Source organism: Eufriesea mexicana, unplaced genomic scaffold (genome assembly GCF_001483705.2).
Source record: "Eufriesea mexicana isolate 0111107269 unplaced genomic scaffold, ASM148370v2 scaffold598, whole genome shotgun sequence".
Lineage (NCBI taxonomy): Eukaryota > Metazoa > Arthropoda > Insecta > Hymenoptera > Apidae > Eufriesea > Eufriesea mexicana.
The window spans coordinates 301,097-321,610 of NW_016908752.1; the positions used below are offsets into that span (position 1 = coordinate 301,097).

Sequence of the window (20,514 nt, forward strand, 5' to 3'; positions counted from 1 at the left end):
CACTAAATAATTTCCTAATTTAAACATAAGAAAATAAATAAATATGTAAAGATATATAAAAATATGTATCTAATTATTTTGCTATCTTGTAACGAGTAAATCAGTTTGATTTGTTTTAGATAAAATTAAGGCGACTATTATTTACATTTAAAAATAATGAAAATTTGTTTTAATTATTTCAGATGTTGGTGTTGCCACAAATTGTAAATGGGCTGGAAACTTGACAAGTATCAACAAGCTGACAAGTATTTCAATGTTGCGTACATTAGTAACATTTTAATTCCATTATAATATATATGAAATAAAGAAAAAGAAGATAATAAATGAAATAGTTAATAAACGGATAAACTATATTTCACGTATTCTTCGGAGATAACACGATGACAATAGAACAAAATGATATCTATTATGAAATGTTAAATTTTATACCTTGGAATTCATTTTCAACCGAAATTTCAACCTTTCAAATATAATCAAAACTCGACAAGATAATATGAGAATATCCATATTTCATCGTTACCGGATTTAAATGAATTAAAAACAAAATGTCAGTATTAAGCTATTTCTTCTCGTACATTTGCATGATTTTGTCAGTAACTCAAATCTCTGCTTATTTTTCAAATTCGATCTTGTTAAGATGGAAAATGTGAAAAATGGAGAAATGGACACGATTGGACTACTAAAAAATAGAAAGAAAGCCAGAGAAGAAAAGAAATGTTTTCATTGTCCTTGTAAATCGATGCAAAAGTAACGAAGGAATAGGTTGAAGAAAGAAATCACTGCTGGTGATCGTAATTCATAATCAAGGGAACCTTGACCTTCGACAATGGACGTGCCCCTTTTCCCAGCACCACCAACCCTCGGGGGTGTAGCGACGCCTGTTAGTGATGTGATAGACGTTGCGAAGTTGACACCTGTTTTACTGTCCGCTGTTGCATGCGCTCGTAAACAACATGTCGGAACGAAAATGCACAGAGCAATCGGGATCAACAAGCTACGACATCCCAGTCATAGGAACTTAGTATACCCCAAATCGAAGGAACATCGTGTTACCGAATTTCACATAACGATGACGAAACAGCAAAGAAGTAACGAGAATGAAGACGATGACGATGTAGTTTATGCCATTGGTATGTGTAATTTTTAGAATATAAGTTTAATTAACGTTACAATTAACTGAACTAATTTCGCGTATTTTATATTTACTATTACTAAAACAGGCAGTTGCTTCTTATAAAACTAATATCGGCTTTTGTTCATATTTATTTGTAATATTACATTTGTATTATTAGTTGTGCTATTTAGATATTATGTATGTATTGTTTATATGTTATTTATGTTATTTACACTGTTATCTTTATATAATTATTTATGCATATTGTTTGTATTTATATTAATTCATCCTTATTTCTTATTATCCTATACCACTTTATTATTATCATCTATATTCATTGTCAGTATATTTAGCTACATATTACAAGCTAATAATAGTAGTGCTAAATTTTAATATCTATGCAGCAAAGGTTTGTTAAAATTATTTAATTGCAATTTCATTAATACACGAACAAGTATTTTCCTATAATGAATATCTTGTTTTAGAAGTTAAAGTATGGAAGTTGCGTAGAATTATACGTGGACTTTATTCATATTTAGCATATTGACTTTTCATCGTTCTACCATGATAAGTCAGTTTCTCGTAAATAATATTATATCTTATCGCAAAATGTTTATTTTTCGTTTACTGTTCCATTAATATGAGCACATTCACGTTCACCTACTACTATTTCTAAACAATAGTAAAAGTACCGTATATATGTTCAGCGCAGTGTTGATTGATTAGATAATAATAGGGAGAGCCTAGTTACATTCTACCTAACTTTAAAATATTTTTAAACATTTTTATAATTAGTGACATGAATTTCATTTCTATTACCTCGCCCAAAAGATTTTACATACTATACTACTTTAATACTATACAGTAAATATAAGTATACCTGTATTAGTAGTTGGTTATACATTCTGTTTAATTCTAGAATATTTTTAAACTTCCCTATAATTAGTGACATAAATGACGGCTCCATTCTATTGCTCTTAGGACTTTGTGTAACATAATATGTTACTACGATACTACACAGTGTATAAAATCGTAAATGTATTAGTGGTTGCATGTATATTCTACTTACTTCTAGGACCTTTCTAAATTTCCCTATAATTAATGACATGAATGTCATTTCTACTTTTCCGTCGTCAAGTTCGTTTATATAATATTACATTATAGTAATACTATAGTTCTGTATCATAGTGAAGTATACGTATATGTTTGATGATTATATTAGTGACTGGTTGTATATTCTATTCCTGGTTTCATTAATAATAACGCGTTAAGAAGAACAGAATCAATACGTAAGGAAAAACTGAATGTAGGACGGCGGAGCACGTTTCACAGTTTAAAATTGGTAGTCAAGCAAAAGTTAAGATTCTCGAAAGCTAAACGAAGTTCAAATCGTGCATATTTTATACATTGTTATGTAAGTTATGGAAACATACCCGAAGCTGCAGGGAAAACAGCGATATATAATACGAACAAATTAACACTAGAACTATCGAAGTCAAAATGACTGATCTTAGATTTTTGGAATCATGAAAAACATGTATTAATAAAAAAATTTTATTAAAATTAATATTGGCTCATATCGATATCGAAATGTAAGTATATATATTTATTTATCTTCGTTGCATTACTGTTATCTATGTAAATTATGTTCAAGTACACGTTAAAGTTGATAAATTTAGCGTTATAATAAGTATATATTTTTCATTTTATTTTGTTCACACTATATGTTCTTTTATTTCATTTTGCTAAAGACGCGTTAAACTAGTCAAGTTTTAATGTTCAATAAGTTCTAGTAAGAACTGACATAAGGAATAAAAGACTTCTAAAGTATATTATACCTGTGATTATGAAAGCAGCCTAAGTCACGCCTGTCTAGTTCCGAAATATTAAAAGTTTCGCTCTTCGAATAAATTATAACAAAGCTACGAACACGATCTAACGATTTAATTTGTCGTTATTTTGTAAAGAACAGTTTTATTTTATTGTAATATGAACAAATACAATACAAAATAGGGGATACAATCATTTTTCTCAGATTTTTTACTCACAAGCGTTAGACCACTTTCATAATTACCGCCAAATGTGATAAATACATTTCTTATATTTTCTTTTCCTCTTTTGTTTCATTAAATCAAAACCTTAAACCAAAATTATTTTGGAAATTACATTTTAAAGGTCGGGAGACGATAAGGTGCATTAAAAGTATAGTAATAATTTAATTTATTATTCTTAGATACACCTACGACATTTTCCGAAGAAATTTCTCCACGATGCAAAGCATCCGAAAATTTCAAGAAATCAACAAAATCGATCGCCATTCAGACGATAGTTGGATTACCATTGCGACTCCGAGTTTTGCCATCCGTTAAAGACACTATTGAAGAAAAAGATGTAACAACGAACGCGAAAGGATTTTGTAAAGTATGGAAGCACATTAGGTTTCTAGGAAGATTATCACTCTCGTTATTCGGTAAAAACCAGTTAACATTATTTCTTTCGTTTATGTTATTTACAATTTATCGCTAAGGGTAGTTTGAGGCCTAATTTTTAAATTCTTGAATACAAAATATCGTAAGATTTTAGAACTTTCGGAATTCGAAATTGAAAAAATATTTCGTTTTTTAGCTGTAAAATTCGCTAGAGATTTCTGGCTTTTATACTAGATGATGCTATAATAGGTAATAAAATAATAAAATTTGGAAAAATTGTCTTAAGTACTTGCACATCATATGAGTCATTGATCAGTCAAAATAATTAACTCCATTTTTCGAATTTTCTAAGATTGTAACACCAAAGCATTGGATCGATGATTCAATTTCTTCTATCTAATATAAAATTCTATTTTTAATTTTCCGAAGTGAATTAACTTGACAAATGAGTGACTCATATCTCCGCGATCAGTATTTTCACGATCACGATCGATCGCCAATCTGTTTCTATCCTTAGAAATAAAAATTAATCTCTGAGTATTTATAAAGTATTTCTCATATTACGTATATTTTGGATATTCGTGAATCGAGAATTCTCACTGGAAATTATTCTTTATTCGTCAACTTAATATTTTTTCTTATCTGGATTTCAAGATTTAAATCACAAATTCCAAACTTTCGAACTTTCTGGTTTTGATGACTCGAGAAACTCACGCTTAGTGATTACTATTAACACCAAATCTACCACAATCTGCCAAATGTCTCAATTTGTGGTCGATGAAGGCCACACAGGCTGTTCGCGTTATTACTTGTTAACATTTTTCTAGTAAACAGTCTTTCATACTGTCAGAGAACATTAATTTTCTATATTTATAATATTTTTTTAAAAATGGAGGTGACTTTTAATTTTTTAAATGGAATGCGATACACGATATTTTGTTATAAGATTTGAATACGCAAGTTGAAACATATTCATGCATGTATTTCTATGTTATACAAGGTCAGAAATGAATGAAATATTTTAAATTTTTCTTAGCTTATGTTCACGACTGTTTCTTAATTTCAATTACAAGTTAATGCATTGCGAATGATTACGTATACGCTCGTTCTTTTATGTAATATTTCAGTGGAATGCACTGATAAAATCTTAAAGCACTTATCTTTACGCCTTTTAAGTAGCGTACAGTATTAGAATTATAAAAGAACGATTTTTATAATTGGTTTGTTATAAATAATAGCAATTTTTACAAAAAATTCGTGAACCGACGAATTGAACTTCAATAATAATATCTCAAGCAATAATCATAATGCACACATATGGTATACCGAAAACTTTGTTAATAATCTTGTTGATAAAGAATTCTTATGAATATAATGCTTTCATTTTTAACTTTGCATGATCTTGGAGGTCATTGTACGGTACATGGATGAATTCGTTGCAACGTATATTTTCATAAGTCATAAAAAATATATCATATTCATTCTTAGAAAAATATTGTAAATGTAAAAAGTTCTCTTTCATTTTTCCTAATTTTACTATTTACGAGAAAAACTAGTAATAGCACAAATATTCTATATATGAATTTTAGGACAAAGCTGATAAGAAAAAAAGGAAATATTGAAAAATTGAATACACGTACATAATGAGAAAAGTGAAATCGAATGACAAAAGCGATGACATTGAATTTTTAATCAGAGATTTAAAAACGGTCGTTTAAGCCATGGGCAGCATTTTGAAAATAAGTTTCGCGTATGCTATATTTACACAAAAGAAAGGAAAAAAATAATTTATACTGTGGTAAAACATTATATTAACACAGAATTTCAATGTTTCAGTAATTCTGATGTTTTGGGGATAGAAGTATTCTAATTTTAGTAATTCAATTTTACTTACTTTTATTCAAAAAATTATGGTTTACATGTTGCAGGACTGTTGTGGTTGCTTACCATTTGGGCTATCGTCGGTGCAGTGGCCTTCTGTGCCATTGAAGGGCCACGAGAACGCGAGCAAGTTGTGAAATTGAAGAATATGCAGAAAGATCTAGCGGTTGGCTTAGCGACAGAATTAAGACAATTGCGTACAGAAAAAGAGGAAGACGTAGAGCCACTTTGGAGTAACAAAGTGCATGTATATGTGGCCAAACATGAAGAATTATTATTGATGGCAATCAATTCTGGATATGGTGAAAGTGGAAATAGTGGACAACTGTGGACGTTTCCTGGTTGCATCTTATTCTCTCTTTCGCTTCTCACTACCCTTGGTAATTTAGATATATTTCTCTGTTAATTATTCTTAACACGTTGACTGCCATGGGGGTCACCGGTGACCGGCACTCAACTTGGCGGTGGCGCCACGGGGGCCACCGGTGACCGGCGACGCGACCATTAGTAAAAATACATAATTAGAGTAAATATCGATACTGATAAATTTTTAAATAGTACCATTGTTACTATAATGGTTCGAAGAAATTAATGCCATACAGAACATGCAAAAATAATTTTATTTATACAAAGAGAAGGTGAACCAAAACAGTCGGCACAATATGTCGCCACTTTTTTAGTGCAATTCTTTGCTCTCATTCTTCCTAGCTGATTTGAATTAATTTCATAGCACACTTTCCAAAATCGCCTTACATTTCGCACACTTCCAGGTTTCTTTTTAAATTCGTGACGACGTTTTTTCTGTACGTAATTGCTCGATGAAATGCAATCTTCGTCATCGGAACGTTTCACTAAATACATCGCTAACTTCATCCTAAAATCGGGAATTGAAATATTTTTTCGAGTTGCTTTTTAAACAATTGATAATGGCAAAAATGGTCTACAGCGTCTCGGGGGTCACCGGGGTACCCTCACCACGAAAAATACATTAAACGCGATTATACAACTCACCTTATCTGTTGTAAATAATATTTCAACATAATATGCATCGCATAATAAAATATTCGTGTTGGCGCCATGGGCAAATCACGTAAAATGCGCGTGGTAATCAACGTATTAAATCTAAACAGTATTACAATAAACATAAATAAATAGAATTTACTAAAGTCTTTACATGCTTAAAAACACTTGTCTATACGTATTACAATAATCTCTTATAGTTAGTAATACATAATACATACAATCTATTAATTTCATTACATTTGTATTTTTTTAATTTATTCTTATATTTTTACGTTTTGTTACTATTACTATTACTACTACTATTGCTATTACTGTTATTATTATTAATATTATCATTATTTCTATAATTATTATTATTTATTACTATTATTGCTATTATTATTAATATAATCGATTATACTAACATATCAATAAAATTAATTATTAAAATTATATTAATATGATTATTGTTATTACATTTATAATTATATCACTAAAATAATAATTGTAATTATATTTTTATTCATTTTTAAGGATACCCATTATATGCGTTTTTCGTAGGTTTTGGTGCACCAGTTCCACGAACAACAGCTGGTCGGACAGTAACCGTAATTTTTGCTGCGATCGGTATACCAGCACATTTTCTTCTCATTATGAATTTTGGTCTTCTATTGGCAGTACGATTACAGAGATATGCTATATCAAGGAAGTTTACCGATTACGATCAAACGGATCCAAACTGCTTGGCACCGGTACCCAAGTGGGTGAAAGTAATACCCTTCGTTTGTGTAGGTAATTGCAAAATCATAATGTACATCACGTATAATATATACAAGCATGGATATTTTCTTCGAAATATCGGATTCAAATTAATATCACGTGTTTATGCTACAAAATCGATAACGTATCCCTATTTGTTACGGCTCTTACTGCACTTTTTGATATAGTTTCATATGAAATTTTGTTATCCAAATGTATCGATTTAACATTAGCATTTTAGATTTTTTGTTTCTTACGTTATCATTACTCGTTGTCATCGTCACAGTCAAATTTTTAGATATTCGTTTCTGATATTATTTAAAAAATCATATATGAGATACATTCAAAACGTCTTCTTACATTTTACATATCGCCATATGAATCTTTTTCTTCCTATTTCAAAGAAATAGAAACTCTCTGCTAACAACTCTTAATCTCATCGTTTCCTGTAATGAACCGCCAGGCTACTTATTTATCTAAAGAAACAAGTGTGACTTATTTTATACCAGATTAACGTTAAAGATATCAAATAAATTAAAATGACAAAATTTATGTTGATTTTTATAAAGATAAAAAATATAATGTTAACTTAAGATTAATTTTACAACGATAAAGTTCTTTGATTTTTATCTAAAAATCTGTCTTAACAAAATTCATAGAAAAAATTACAATGTGAAATATTTAATTTATGAAGTTACAAAAATTATGGTTTAAAAAAGGTACTTCAAAGTTGAATACTCTACTTTTCACATATTAAGACTGTCCGATATAAATACTTTTTGTAGAAAAGATAGAAACAGACTTTGGTTAGTCAATGAAACTATGTATTAATGCTAAATTTCAAAATTTTCCTATTACTTTTACAAAATTTACAAAAAAATTTACATTTACAAAACTGTAAAAGACAGAAATATATTTTATAATATTTACTTTACATTCTGGAGAATTGAAGAATTTTCTTGCAATATAATTTGCCAATACCTTTCTTACCTACTTATATCTTTAAAAATTTGAAATTTTACTACCGATTTCTGTTTGTATATTATTATTAAATCCGCATCTTTATTTCGCCCAAACTTTCTTGGAGAATATTGTTGATTCCTATCAAAATTCTCTTAGAACTTCGATACAAATGAGTCATTCATTTGCCAAATCGATTAACACTACAAAATAAAGAAAAAACTTATTTATTTTAAATATGAAAACATTAACCTTTTATTATGTTTAACTGTAACGTTAAAATTAAAAAAAGAATTTGGAAAATAGAGTTAATCACTTTGACTTGTGAAAGAGTCAAATTCGAATTCACAAAATTTATCACATATGTACATGTACGTATATGATAGCTTTATGACAGTGTATCCATTTGTAAGTGACCAGCAAAATATAATCTTGGATAATGATTCACAAAAGTTGTGTTCATTTGAGAGAAATGCTTTCGAGAATAACACGCGCTAGTTTATTCCCAAATGAACACGTACTTACGGTCTGGAGCTATTTCAAAATTTCCATATTTTTATTCGAAAAACGCATTCAATTGTTCTAGGGAATTTCAACATTCTTTTAGCCCATCTCGTTTCTTTTTTAGTAATTTTATTGTATTTTTCTTTGATTTATAAGATCACAATCTTTCCTTTCAGTGTCTTTCATTGTTTATCATTTTTTATAACTTAAAAATGAACATAAATAATTTAAATATCCAGTAAAAAATGTTCTGTCATTTTGGAGCATGTGGGAATGCAACTTAAGAAAATATAATTATTTTTAAAATATGTCTTCGTTTATTATCACTTTTAAGAAACAATTAAGATATTATATAGTTATTTTTATTTTATTTGTATAAATTATAAATAAACGAGTACTTGTCAATTTAAAAATCAAATGATATTTTCATATAAAAAAGAGGGACGACTTCACAGATTTTTGTGATTTTAAAATATATTATCGAGAAAGTGATTCTAAATAACTTTTCTCTACATACAGTGTGGTCCATGTAACTTGTATATTACAGTTGACTTTTACGGCAAATGTTGCATGAAAAAATTTTGTACGTAATTTTGTATAGTTATATATTTTGCATGATATTACACGAAGTAAATATTTAAAAAATGAGACAAAATTATTCGTCAACTACTGAGGTTGCAGGTAATAAAGATCAATATTGTTTTTTAATCAGAAAGATAGTTTATTATATTATTTCGTTAAAATATTATAATAATATTTAATAATATACTTGAGGTGTGCGAATTACATTGACCATCCTGTATATTATCATCGCTTAATTTTTATTTTCAAGATATTTCAATGAAATGTTTTCGATATTGATAGCATGAATGTTATGAATCACAGGTGTCTTGCTGTTTATATTTCACACCTGGCATTATAACTCCCATACCACGAGACGAGACAGTCAATAAAGCGACTGTACGTGATCGACGCGTGAGTAAGACAGGGTCGGCACACAATTTTCAGGGATCCCAAAATATAAGGAAATAAATTACGACCTACTTGTGAGGGCCACCGGTAAAGGACCACTACAAATTCGCCCCTGAGCAGGAGCCGCTGTTGCCGCAGCATCGATCACGTGAACTTTTATTTATTCCTTCTGTCTCGTCTTTAGAATCCTAATCTAATCAAAGAATTGGAATTTTAATCTAACCAAATTAAGTAATTACGCTAAAAGTCGAGATACATTTTATTGGGAAAACTATAGTTTAGTGACTTTGCCCTAAAGCGACTTATTTTTTACCTGTTTCTTAAAAAAATGTATTTTAGCATCAATAAGAATTATAGACAAAGAAAGCTTGAAAAAATAATGTACTTCAACTTTTTTTCTTGCAAAAACAATTTGAAAAAAAAAAGAAGACAGAATGCGTGGATCGACCACGATAAATTTGAAGTATGTTATAAAGAACGAAATTTTGAAAATTTATTTAAACAATTTATTTAAACAATTTAAACAATAATCAATTTTTGATATATTTGGAAAGATTGTTGATACTATTGTACTACATTGAACTCTCTCTGTATTTATGCTGTAAGAAATCGTTTTATGTTTCTATAAATACATGTTGACAAGAGCGGGTGGCTAGAAAAAAGTCACTAGGTTTTGCGTGGTTACTAATTTTGCTTGAGTCTAACTTGCGAAATATTAATTTGACCCGACCTAATCCAATTAAGTAATATTAATTTAGGTTAAATTGGGTTATAGTAATATTCCTACCAGTCACGAATGATGACGTTCAGTCATCCGTTATATACATTAGACGAACAGTGATCTTTTCCAGTTTCTGTGTCATCGGCACACAAGTAAAGTTCAATATAATAGTATCAACAATTTTGTCAAATATGTTGAAAACTAAAACCGAGTGACAATTTTTATTCGAATAAAAGTTCTTCCGAATTTCGTTCTTTATAACATACGTCAAAATAATTGGAATCGGTTTAGACTTGTGCAATTTTTCAAATTTTATTTTTTGCAAAAGAATAGCAAAAACATGAAACGTTTTCAAGCTCTCTCCATCTATAATTCTTATTATAGATATATATAGCATTTTTGGGAAAACTAGAAAAAATAAGTCGATTTAAGGCAAATTCACTAATAGTAACTAACCTATAAGTTACAATTTCACCGAATTGGTAAATTAATATTTCTACCGACATAGGGCGGGAAATTTAAAACTGTTGAAATTAATGGAGCTTGATCCTTCGTAATTCACGGTGCCTTATTCGTTGATGAAGCAAACATTTTTCATCTCGTGATACGCTTTCATAATCATCCTCGCGGATACACATGAACACGGAAAATTTAGTATAATAGCAAAAATAATTTTTGATTTATATCACTAAAATGAAGGTAGAACGGCGATTACCGGCATAGAGAAAAGTTGCTTAAAATGACTTCTCCGACGATATATTTCAAAGTCATCGAATCGATGAAGTCACCTGCCTCTTCTGCATAATTACTCGTTAAATTATATCGAAAAAAATACGATAAAAAACTTTTATGAATCATAAAAATGGAAATCAGCATTTACCGAATAACAAATTAATTATTGTGATTCCATGAAATGAACATTTCTGATATTTTGTTTCACATGACACGTTTTAGTATTCAATAATAAGTATCGTCATTAAGTGAACTTTGAGTTAAACTTTGAGAAAATCAATATGTATTTTTACAACTCAGAAAATAATTGACATCGGTTTCCTGACAATATGCTTGTTTCTGAAAATTTTATCGATTCTATTCTTATCTTGTTTCAAAATTCATGTATCAAATCTGTACGATGAGATGTACCATAACATAAGTAAATACGAGTGAGAGCTGAAGTTTCAAATTTAGAATTTCTAATCCATTTAAAAATTTGGGAAGTTAGTTAACCCTTTGCACTCTGCGATTATTTCGTTACAGAAAAATAATAATTCGAAAACTTTCTGCCATAAAACCGACGATATTTTTAAAACGGCAAATAAGAAATCGTATGCAAATTAAGACGTAAAATTATTTTGCTTCGATATTCCACGCATTATTGGGTAATTGTAAATTTGATATATTAATTAACATCCATCTTTAAAATCTGATTAAATGGCGACTGAGAGGCGCCTCTCTAGTGCAAAGGGTTAAATCTCGAGTTTACGAAAATTATATCGATCTCTAAAGATTTATTTTACTATCGTTATCTGATTCAATTAATCATTCAATTAATGTCCATTGTCTTCTATCCATTTTGAAGCAATAAAAAAATGAATACTCGTGAAAAATGTAAAATATAAAAGAAATTACACGTTATAATACTTCCTTGTTTCGAATCAGTAAATTCATATCAATCATAAAACGATAAAACGATAACCTCGATTATAGAATCAATTGCGCTGTTTAAGAGATTACGCTATATTTTTCTCTTCTTAGAATGATATTACAATGATGAAAAATAAAACAAAATGTTTTGAGGAAATTATGGTAATAACTGAATCATACTGTCCAATTCAGGAAATTCATACCGCAGACGTTAATGCAATAATTTTCCTTTTACATACTACTCTAAACTTAGACAAAATTTATTTTTAACAATAATTTAAAAATAATTATTTTAGATCATATTAATTATTATTTAATAAATAAATAACAAACCAATATACTCTATCAATCCTTCGCTAACAAACAACTGAAAGTAATTTATAATTTTCCATAAATAATTTATGTCTGTTTCAATTTCGTACAGTAAAATCATAAATTTTGGAGCTATATTTTTAATCGTCCATATCATATTTGGCAAGATCGTCCTTTGCGCATTATTATTCTCTATTTCTTCAGAATCTAAGATACTTAATACTTACATTCAAGCGTCTTTTTGTACGAGTGCTATCTGTATATAATATTTGACACGTATTCACTGCAGCTATTCGAATCAGTTTCTGATTTATTTGTTCAACAGTTGTAGCTTTCTCAAATTTTTAGAAATCATTTTGAAAAGAGCAAAACCTGAACGTTTATTGAAATAAATAGTAAATTATGATATTCCTAAGAAAAAAAAGAGTACTTTCAGACGTTTTGACGCACCAGTGTATAAATTCTTCAGACTTTTTCTGTCCAAGTTCGTAATATTTTTCTTAACTAACTATTGCTCTGTGATAGTTCTTTATTCCTTCTGTGAAGTATTTAGTGCCGAACTTACAAGAGGCTCTGCCATGCATAACAGAGTTAAATGCCAAAAGTAAAAAAAGATAAATAATGGAATATTTCTTATAATCAGTTTCTCGATATTTTACACGCAACATTTATTATATTTTAAATAATTTCTCCATGTACACAAACTTTTATCGGATATCAATTTACGCATTCGGAAAATATATTTTTCTATAATCCTTCATGGATAGTATCATATAAATAACGTACATTTTAGTCAGATATAGTAAAATAAATATGAACAATAAAGCTATAGTAGAATTTCCAAACATTTCAATGGCTTTACTCCAATTAAAAAAAACAAAAAATGTTGATTATTTTGAATTACAATAGCGATATCGGTAACAAAATAAAATTTATTTTAATTTTTCTGAATTCTCATCATTATTATTATTATTTTTATTTTTCTTTGTTTTATTTTCCTTTCTTTGTGATTTAGTGTATATTTTTAATATTTTCTATTATACAAAAAATCGAGCGACGGAGAATTAAACTTTTTGATTATATATAGTGTCGTGAAAATGACGTATAACGAGAATATTAAACTTCACCAAATTAAAATCCACGACCTTTACTTTTATTTTCTAGTTTCTTAATTGTAATCTGAATAATCGCGTATACAAAATAAATAAAGGATATTGTGTTAGGACGTATAAAAGAATCAGAAGACTAATAATATACAGGATGTTAAAAAAAAGGAATTCAGAACTTTAAGGACTTATAGTATTCACCGAGAGGAGTAAAAAATGTCTAATTAACATAGGTCTTAAAATCTATCTTTTCGATGAGTAGATTTAAAAAATTAAATTAATAAATTTTAACCAAAAAATTGTTGATATTTGAACTCCTTTAGCATCGGTAAGAAATATCATCCAATAATCAATCTGGACCCGTTTTATATACCTATTACTATACTTTTATACACCTTAATTGAAGTTTCATGATATATTTTTTTCCGATATTACAATAATTCTAATAGTGATAAGATTTAAGTAAAAATCTACTAATTTAATTTTAATGTTGGATATACTTCAATGGAATTAAAGATATTTCGTTTATAGTTTGGTGATATACAATCTTCCTTAATATTATCGCGCGATGTAACTGAATAATACTCGAGCACCTATAGATAGATTTTCTATACAGCCTTTAGCAGTTTATGTATAATAAAATTTTTTTAGCTTGCAAATACTTCAATTTCTTGCACTATTTTCTTGTTAGACGTTATGACAAAAATTTTATTTGAACATTATCTTTACGGATAGTAGATTATTAATTGAACTACTTTTTACTTATATATTACTTGTTTGCATAAAGTTATTGAGAAAAAATTGGAAATGCCACTGCTTTTTTGATCCACTGTACTACTGCAAGAAATATGAAAAGCTTTTATGACTTGCATTTCGTTCAAGTGATTCACGGTCATAAGACCTTTGGTCAGAACGTTATTGAGCAAGAATTATTTAGTACTTCTAAATTATCGAATTTATAGCGTTCCTTGTTTTAAATATAATAAATCAGTATAACAGCCTTAAAAAACTTTGTTGTTGCTCTGGTGCTGTATCGCTATAATTATCCGGGATAATTATTTAATTATTTAATTGATCCATTCGAGTATCTTTCAAATTATTGATGATATTAAAATATAATATATTATAATGATATTTATATATATTTATACATATTTAATATTTTATTTTATTATAATGATAATATTAAAATAAAATATCAAGTGAAACTTGAATGGTTTTAGGGAATACGTAATTTGATGTAAGTTTTTCTTATTTTGTTTCATTAAAGGGAATTATATATTTTTTAATATGATACGATTTGTTAATCTTTACAAGACAATATTCAGTTACTTATGACAAAAAATCATTAATTTAAAAAATATTTTAATTTCAATCTGGAATAGTAGTACGAATATTTAAGTTAAAAAACATATTTCTTAAGCACCAATCTTATACTATTAATGCCACTACCTAATATTAAAATTAATTTACTAATACTAATAATTACTAAATTTTAATTTATCGAGTGGCTTAATATTTTTTTTTTATAGAAAATGGTGTGTGGAATTATCTACAAACAATATATCAATATAACAGTATATGATTCCATCTAAGAAAATAAAGCTTCATATGTTTCTTACTTGTAAATTTACGAAACATTTGCATCAGAGTATGTGTTCCAAAAAGCCATTTAATTTTTATCTGAAACATTTTTTCGTAAGTATTATTAACAGTTATTAACAATTTCAAAGATATTCAGATGGGCCCTTTTTAAATTGGATACCTATATACCTATTTTTCTCAAAATTAATCTACCATTTGCAGCTAAAACTTTAGTTATAATTATTTTAAATATAGATCTATCACCCTGCCAAATTTCATTAAAATCAGTTAAGGTTACCTCTGAGGTTCTCTTTGAACAGCTTTATCTTATACCATCCAAAATTCCTCTGTACATTTTTCTCCCACTCTGACCAGTGTTCATTTCCTCATATACATATCTCTTTAATATGTTCAATAATTCCTTTACTTGCCTCTTTTGTACATTGTTTTCCATAATAAAAACGTATCAATTTTGTCAAAAACAGCCTTGAGATCGATGAAGAGAACAGCGACCCTTCCTCCAATTAGCTTATGTTGCGTCTTGTATTGGTTCTTTTTCTTCTATTTCCCTCTTATTTAGAATTTGAGTATAAGTTTTATGTGCTGCATCTAACAGAGATATACTACTGTAATTCATAACATTCTCCAGGCATTTCTTTTTGTATATAGATCATATTATTGATTTTTATAATCAAAATTTGGTAATTCAGCTCCTTTTCACATTTCCTTCATTAATATTCCTAATTTGGTAATTTAGCTTCTTTTTACACTTCCTCCATTAACATTCCTAATTGGTTCTTTTTCTTCTCTTTATTCTTTTCAGACTTTGTTTGGTATTCCATCCTCTCCACAGGTTTTCCCTTCCTTTAATATTTCTATCTATTCCTTAATTTCATCCCCCCTTATTATTTCTGTCCTTGTCTTCTCCTTAGGTACTTCTACCCTCATCAATGTATCTTTTTGATCAGCCTCCCACCAAGAACATAAAATATAGCTTCTACTCCATCATTGTTATATCGTTGCTTATCTCCTGTTTTCTTCTCTCCCTTTTATCAATATATGGCTTGTGTCTTCACTTGCTTCACCTCTTCTACAATCTCCTTTTCTTTCTTTTCTCTGAAGAAACTTATCAAGTCCCTCCTCTTTTCGAATACATTTCCCTCTGTATTCTTCCTTCATACCATCTTCTGTAAATTCTTCTTTCTATAAATCATCTTCCAAATCACTACCTTAGTCTTCAAACATCCTTTTACCTTCTTTTCTTATTCTTGTCATGTCTCTTGTATGTCTTCCTTGTAATAAATTATCTTGCTGTTCATGTATTGTCAACATGTTTTCACTCTGTCGATCTTCTCCATCTTCTAGCCATACTCAATCTCAGATATATGCATAATGGCTGGTGATTCAACTCAATTCTGTCCCCTATTTCAAATCTTCTTACAGCACCCAGGCTTTCTGTGTTTATCAGCACATAGTTGATTATTAACACATCTCTTAGTTCTAAATACATATATTCGCATTGTTTGTCTTTTAGGAGATTACTGTTAGCAATATGCCAGCTTTTATCTTCTGTAAACCTTAATAGTTCTTCACCCACTGAATTCTTCACCTCATCTTTCAAGTTTCTTCTCTTGCGACCTCAATCATCTCTCTCATCTATCTCCTCCATATAAAGATCCTAGTTCGTCTACTGAAATCTTTACCTATCATTAAAAAATCTCCTTTCTCCTCTTAAAAGGAAGGAAGCAAATAAACAAGTATTTCAGAGAATTGGACACTTAGAAAAAATATTAGTAAATCTAAATTTAAATTGAAAGAATAATAATAATAATAATAATCAGGTGAAGCAATAAAGATCACTAACAGAAATATCTCGTTATCTATATCTTATTTTATCTTATAAGGAAGCTTATCAGACGACTGCAATTTAATTTCCCTGTATCTTATAGTTCCTAAGGTATCAGAGATTAAAGTTCAAATCCAATTGAAGGTTACTTTGTTAGAAATCATTGAATTCGTTTTTTTTCAACGACTACATCATAATATTAAAACAAATATGTAGTATTATTTGAAAAACTCATTGTTATCTTGATATCTTACAAGTTATGAAATAAAAAAAAAATTAAAATGCATCTGCATGATTACTTTAAATACAATAAATATTATTTCAAACATTCTTTGATAATATCAAAAGATAACGAGTTATTTTAACTAATTCTCCCAACTACATTTTTATTAACTCGTACTGTGTATAGCTTAAAAAATAAAATAAATATACAGTATGAAAATGAAATTGATCAAAATCTTTCAACTGATGATCACTTTTCTAATGATTGTATATGCTAGTAAAGCATCAATCATAATGTACATGGTGTATAAACATTATGTCAAGATCATTAGGATGTCATTCTATAATACATTTATAAAATTGTATTCTTCTTATCGCGAAGAAAATATGTGTATAAGCAACCATGGGTCAAGTACGATATAAATAAAATACGATGCAATAAAAAAATTTTACCTTGAAAATTATAGTGAAATCAATTTTATCACAACTATTTTAACAAATCGTCACTGATGAAAAGGTATACATGGTATATTATAATGGTTATGACATACAATTTTCATACACTCTATATATTCCGTTCCAATTATAGTCAAAGTGAATTTTATTACAAAAAATATACAAAAGATCTTATTACAAAAAATATTACAAAGGTATAATAATGTACAACACAGAGTATACAACTACTATAGATGTAACTAATTAAAAGTTCTTTAAAGTGCCAAGTTCTTCATCATAACTGTATAATGTAGAAATCCGAGATAAAACTATTGTTTCGGGTATCATCATTAGCTTCTTTCAAAGCTATTGTATACTTAAAACGAGAAACACTTTTTCATTAATTCACAGGTGTCATATAGTTCCTACTAACAATGATGTTCTGATCAAAGATTATGTGGCCGTGAATCACTTCAACACAATCCGAATTACACAAGACTTTTATATTCCTTGCGGTAGTGATTAATATCGCGTTATTTTATATACACCTGTAATAACTCTACTGACGATTAAAAACATAACTATTGAAATATGAGAGAATGTAATTAGAGTAAGAATTATAAATGTTTATGATACATTTTATATGTACCTGATCAATGATCTTTATTCAAATTAGAAACCAAGCATTATCGTTATGGTAAAAAAATAAAAAGTTGCTTTTCATCTGAATTACAAAAAAATTGTGCATTTAATAATTATTATATAGTAAAATATAAAGTACCGTTTTTCATTCGAATGGAAAACTGTGAAGAAAAACTGCATTTAATTATTATTATTTGTTAAAAAGTGAAAAATTTCAGCATATATTCTCTGTTTTGATCTATAGTTATATAATGTTGAAGAATTTCAATTTTTAATATATTATTTGAACAAATATATTTTTCTTCCTCTTTTTTCATTTTTTATATGACTGAATTTCATAATTTCTAGTAATGAAATAATGAATAAAATGTTTCCATATCTTTTAGTTTCTAAACGATAAAGGGCGTAATTTCAACGTTCAACTATAAGAATTTCTTTTTAAAAATTGTATTGAAATTTCACAAAAATTATCAATGTATGAACAATTCAACATCGATAAGTGTTCAAAATCTATATTCCTTAATTTTTGTAACTAGAGAATAAAGCGAAATTGAAAATGTTTTTTGTATATGTATCTTCTATTAAATATGTTTTATTTAATGTATTTTATTACATCTTATTTTATATACATTATATAAATTAATTTTACCTTAAATATTTTATAAAAACATATTTATAAAAATATATTTATCAAAATTTCGTATAAATAGGAAATAAATTATCTATAAATTAATTCAAACAATAAGCAAATACATAATATACTGTTACTAATAGAAATAATGTGAAATAGAACAAAAAACCATATTGTTTTAAATATTATTTGAAATTATATATTTTTTTGTTACATTTCGTAAAATTAAAATTGCTCAAGTATTTTTAAATTTCAGACTGTTATTCATGACTTAAAACATTGGACAAATGAAAGAATATATTTTACATAGTTTTACTAACTTAAATGTCTCTATATTCATGGTTACAAAAATATACCTATAATAAAAATTGTAGATTTTAAAGAATATAGCACAGAACAAAAGAAATTTTATTTTATGTAACATTATTATGTCTCTTTTGGATCGTCTAAAATAATTTCATGTTTGAGTAAACAATAATTTCATTATATTTCAATAACTATACTTTATAAAAGTTTAAAAACTTAATAAATAAATGTAAAATCTGATAGAAATTTCATCACTTAGGAAAATTAAAACATTAAGTACTATAATTAAGTTATATAAAAGGTATTAAATCTTACTAAAAAAAAAATTAATCAATAGATATTATTTAGTGGATGAAATCACGTAAAAATATAATTTACAATAGAAGTTTTTGAAAATATTTATAAACAATTTAATTTAATTTATATAATTTATTAATAGTGCTTGTTTTATTTTAAATTACAGCCAGTTACTATTTGTTGGGAGTTCTGTGTTTCGGAGTAGCCAGATCTAGACCAATTGCGGCAAGTGTTTTGTTTCCATTAGATTTTACGGCTGCTGGTGGTCTTTCAACGATAGTTGGCTATGTGCGAATATTATATGGACTTTATTTGGAAGGTGCAGTCACTATTGCCGCTGTTGCTGTTGCAGTGTTGGGTGTATCAACTACTCAAAGTTTGACAAATATTGGTCTTAAATATGGTTTATTAATCGAAGCTTAATAATTTCAATGAACGTTTTATACTTCAAACATAAGTGTAATTTTGGTTTCTTTTATTACAAAACACCTCTCATTGAGTTACTTTAAGTCTCGTAAAATGTAATTTAAAAATTTTTTAAATAAAATTTTGTAAGATATTATGATTTTAAATATAATTATTATATTCCATATCAATATATATAATAATAAAATATATACTATGAGCAAAAATAATCTTTGGATACAATATTATAATTTATTTGTATTTTTTAATGGAATTATATAAAATACAATTACTTGTAAGAAAGTAATGATATTAATATAAAATGAATAGAAGATTTGAATATACATTATAAACTTTCAAAATAATAAAATATTCAAACTATATGTAATTGTGTTTTATACTATCATACAAAATATATTTTACAAAAATAATGAGTCCTTTCATTGAGTTATTACTTGAATTACATTCTTGTCATTATTAATTCTTAAGTTATATATAATATTAAAATTAAAAAGTAATCAATTATTTACTTTCCTTTTTATGAGCAATAAATTTTGTAGAATATACATACACTAGCTTGTAATGTTAATTATCAATATTCTAATTAAAATTTAATGAAATCTGTTAAGATGTGCATAAAAAATATTATTGTACATATACTAAATATTGTGAAAAAAATAATGAATTAGAATAATTATATTTTGCATATAAACTTAAACATAAAATATATTACAATATACAT

At 27.5% G+C, this 20,514-nt stretch overlaps 1 protein-coding gene across 2 annotated transcripts; it reads left to right on the plus strand.

Annotated features, from left to right (window-relative positions):
• Positions 1-664: 664 nt before the first annotated feature.
• On the plus strand, positions 665-19,790 carry LOC108545994 (uncharacterized). Of its 2 annotated transcripts, none has more exons than XM_017897897.1 (5): positions 665-1,130; positions 3,348-3,584; positions 5,472-5,804; positions 6,988-7,218; positions 19,534-19,790. In XM_017897897.1, exons 1-5 carry the CDS (start codon positions 827-829, stop codon positions 19,788-19,790), a joined length of 1,362 nt encoding a protein of 453 aa, XP_017753386.1. In that variant the 5' UTR covers positions 665-826. The 2 variants fall into 2 exon arrangements, with proteins under 2 accessions (XP_017753386.1, XP_017753387.1); XM_017897898.1 differs by lacking the exon at positions 19,534-19,790 and adding an exon at positions 9,535-9,724.
• Positions 19,791-20,514: the final 724 nt, after the last annotated feature.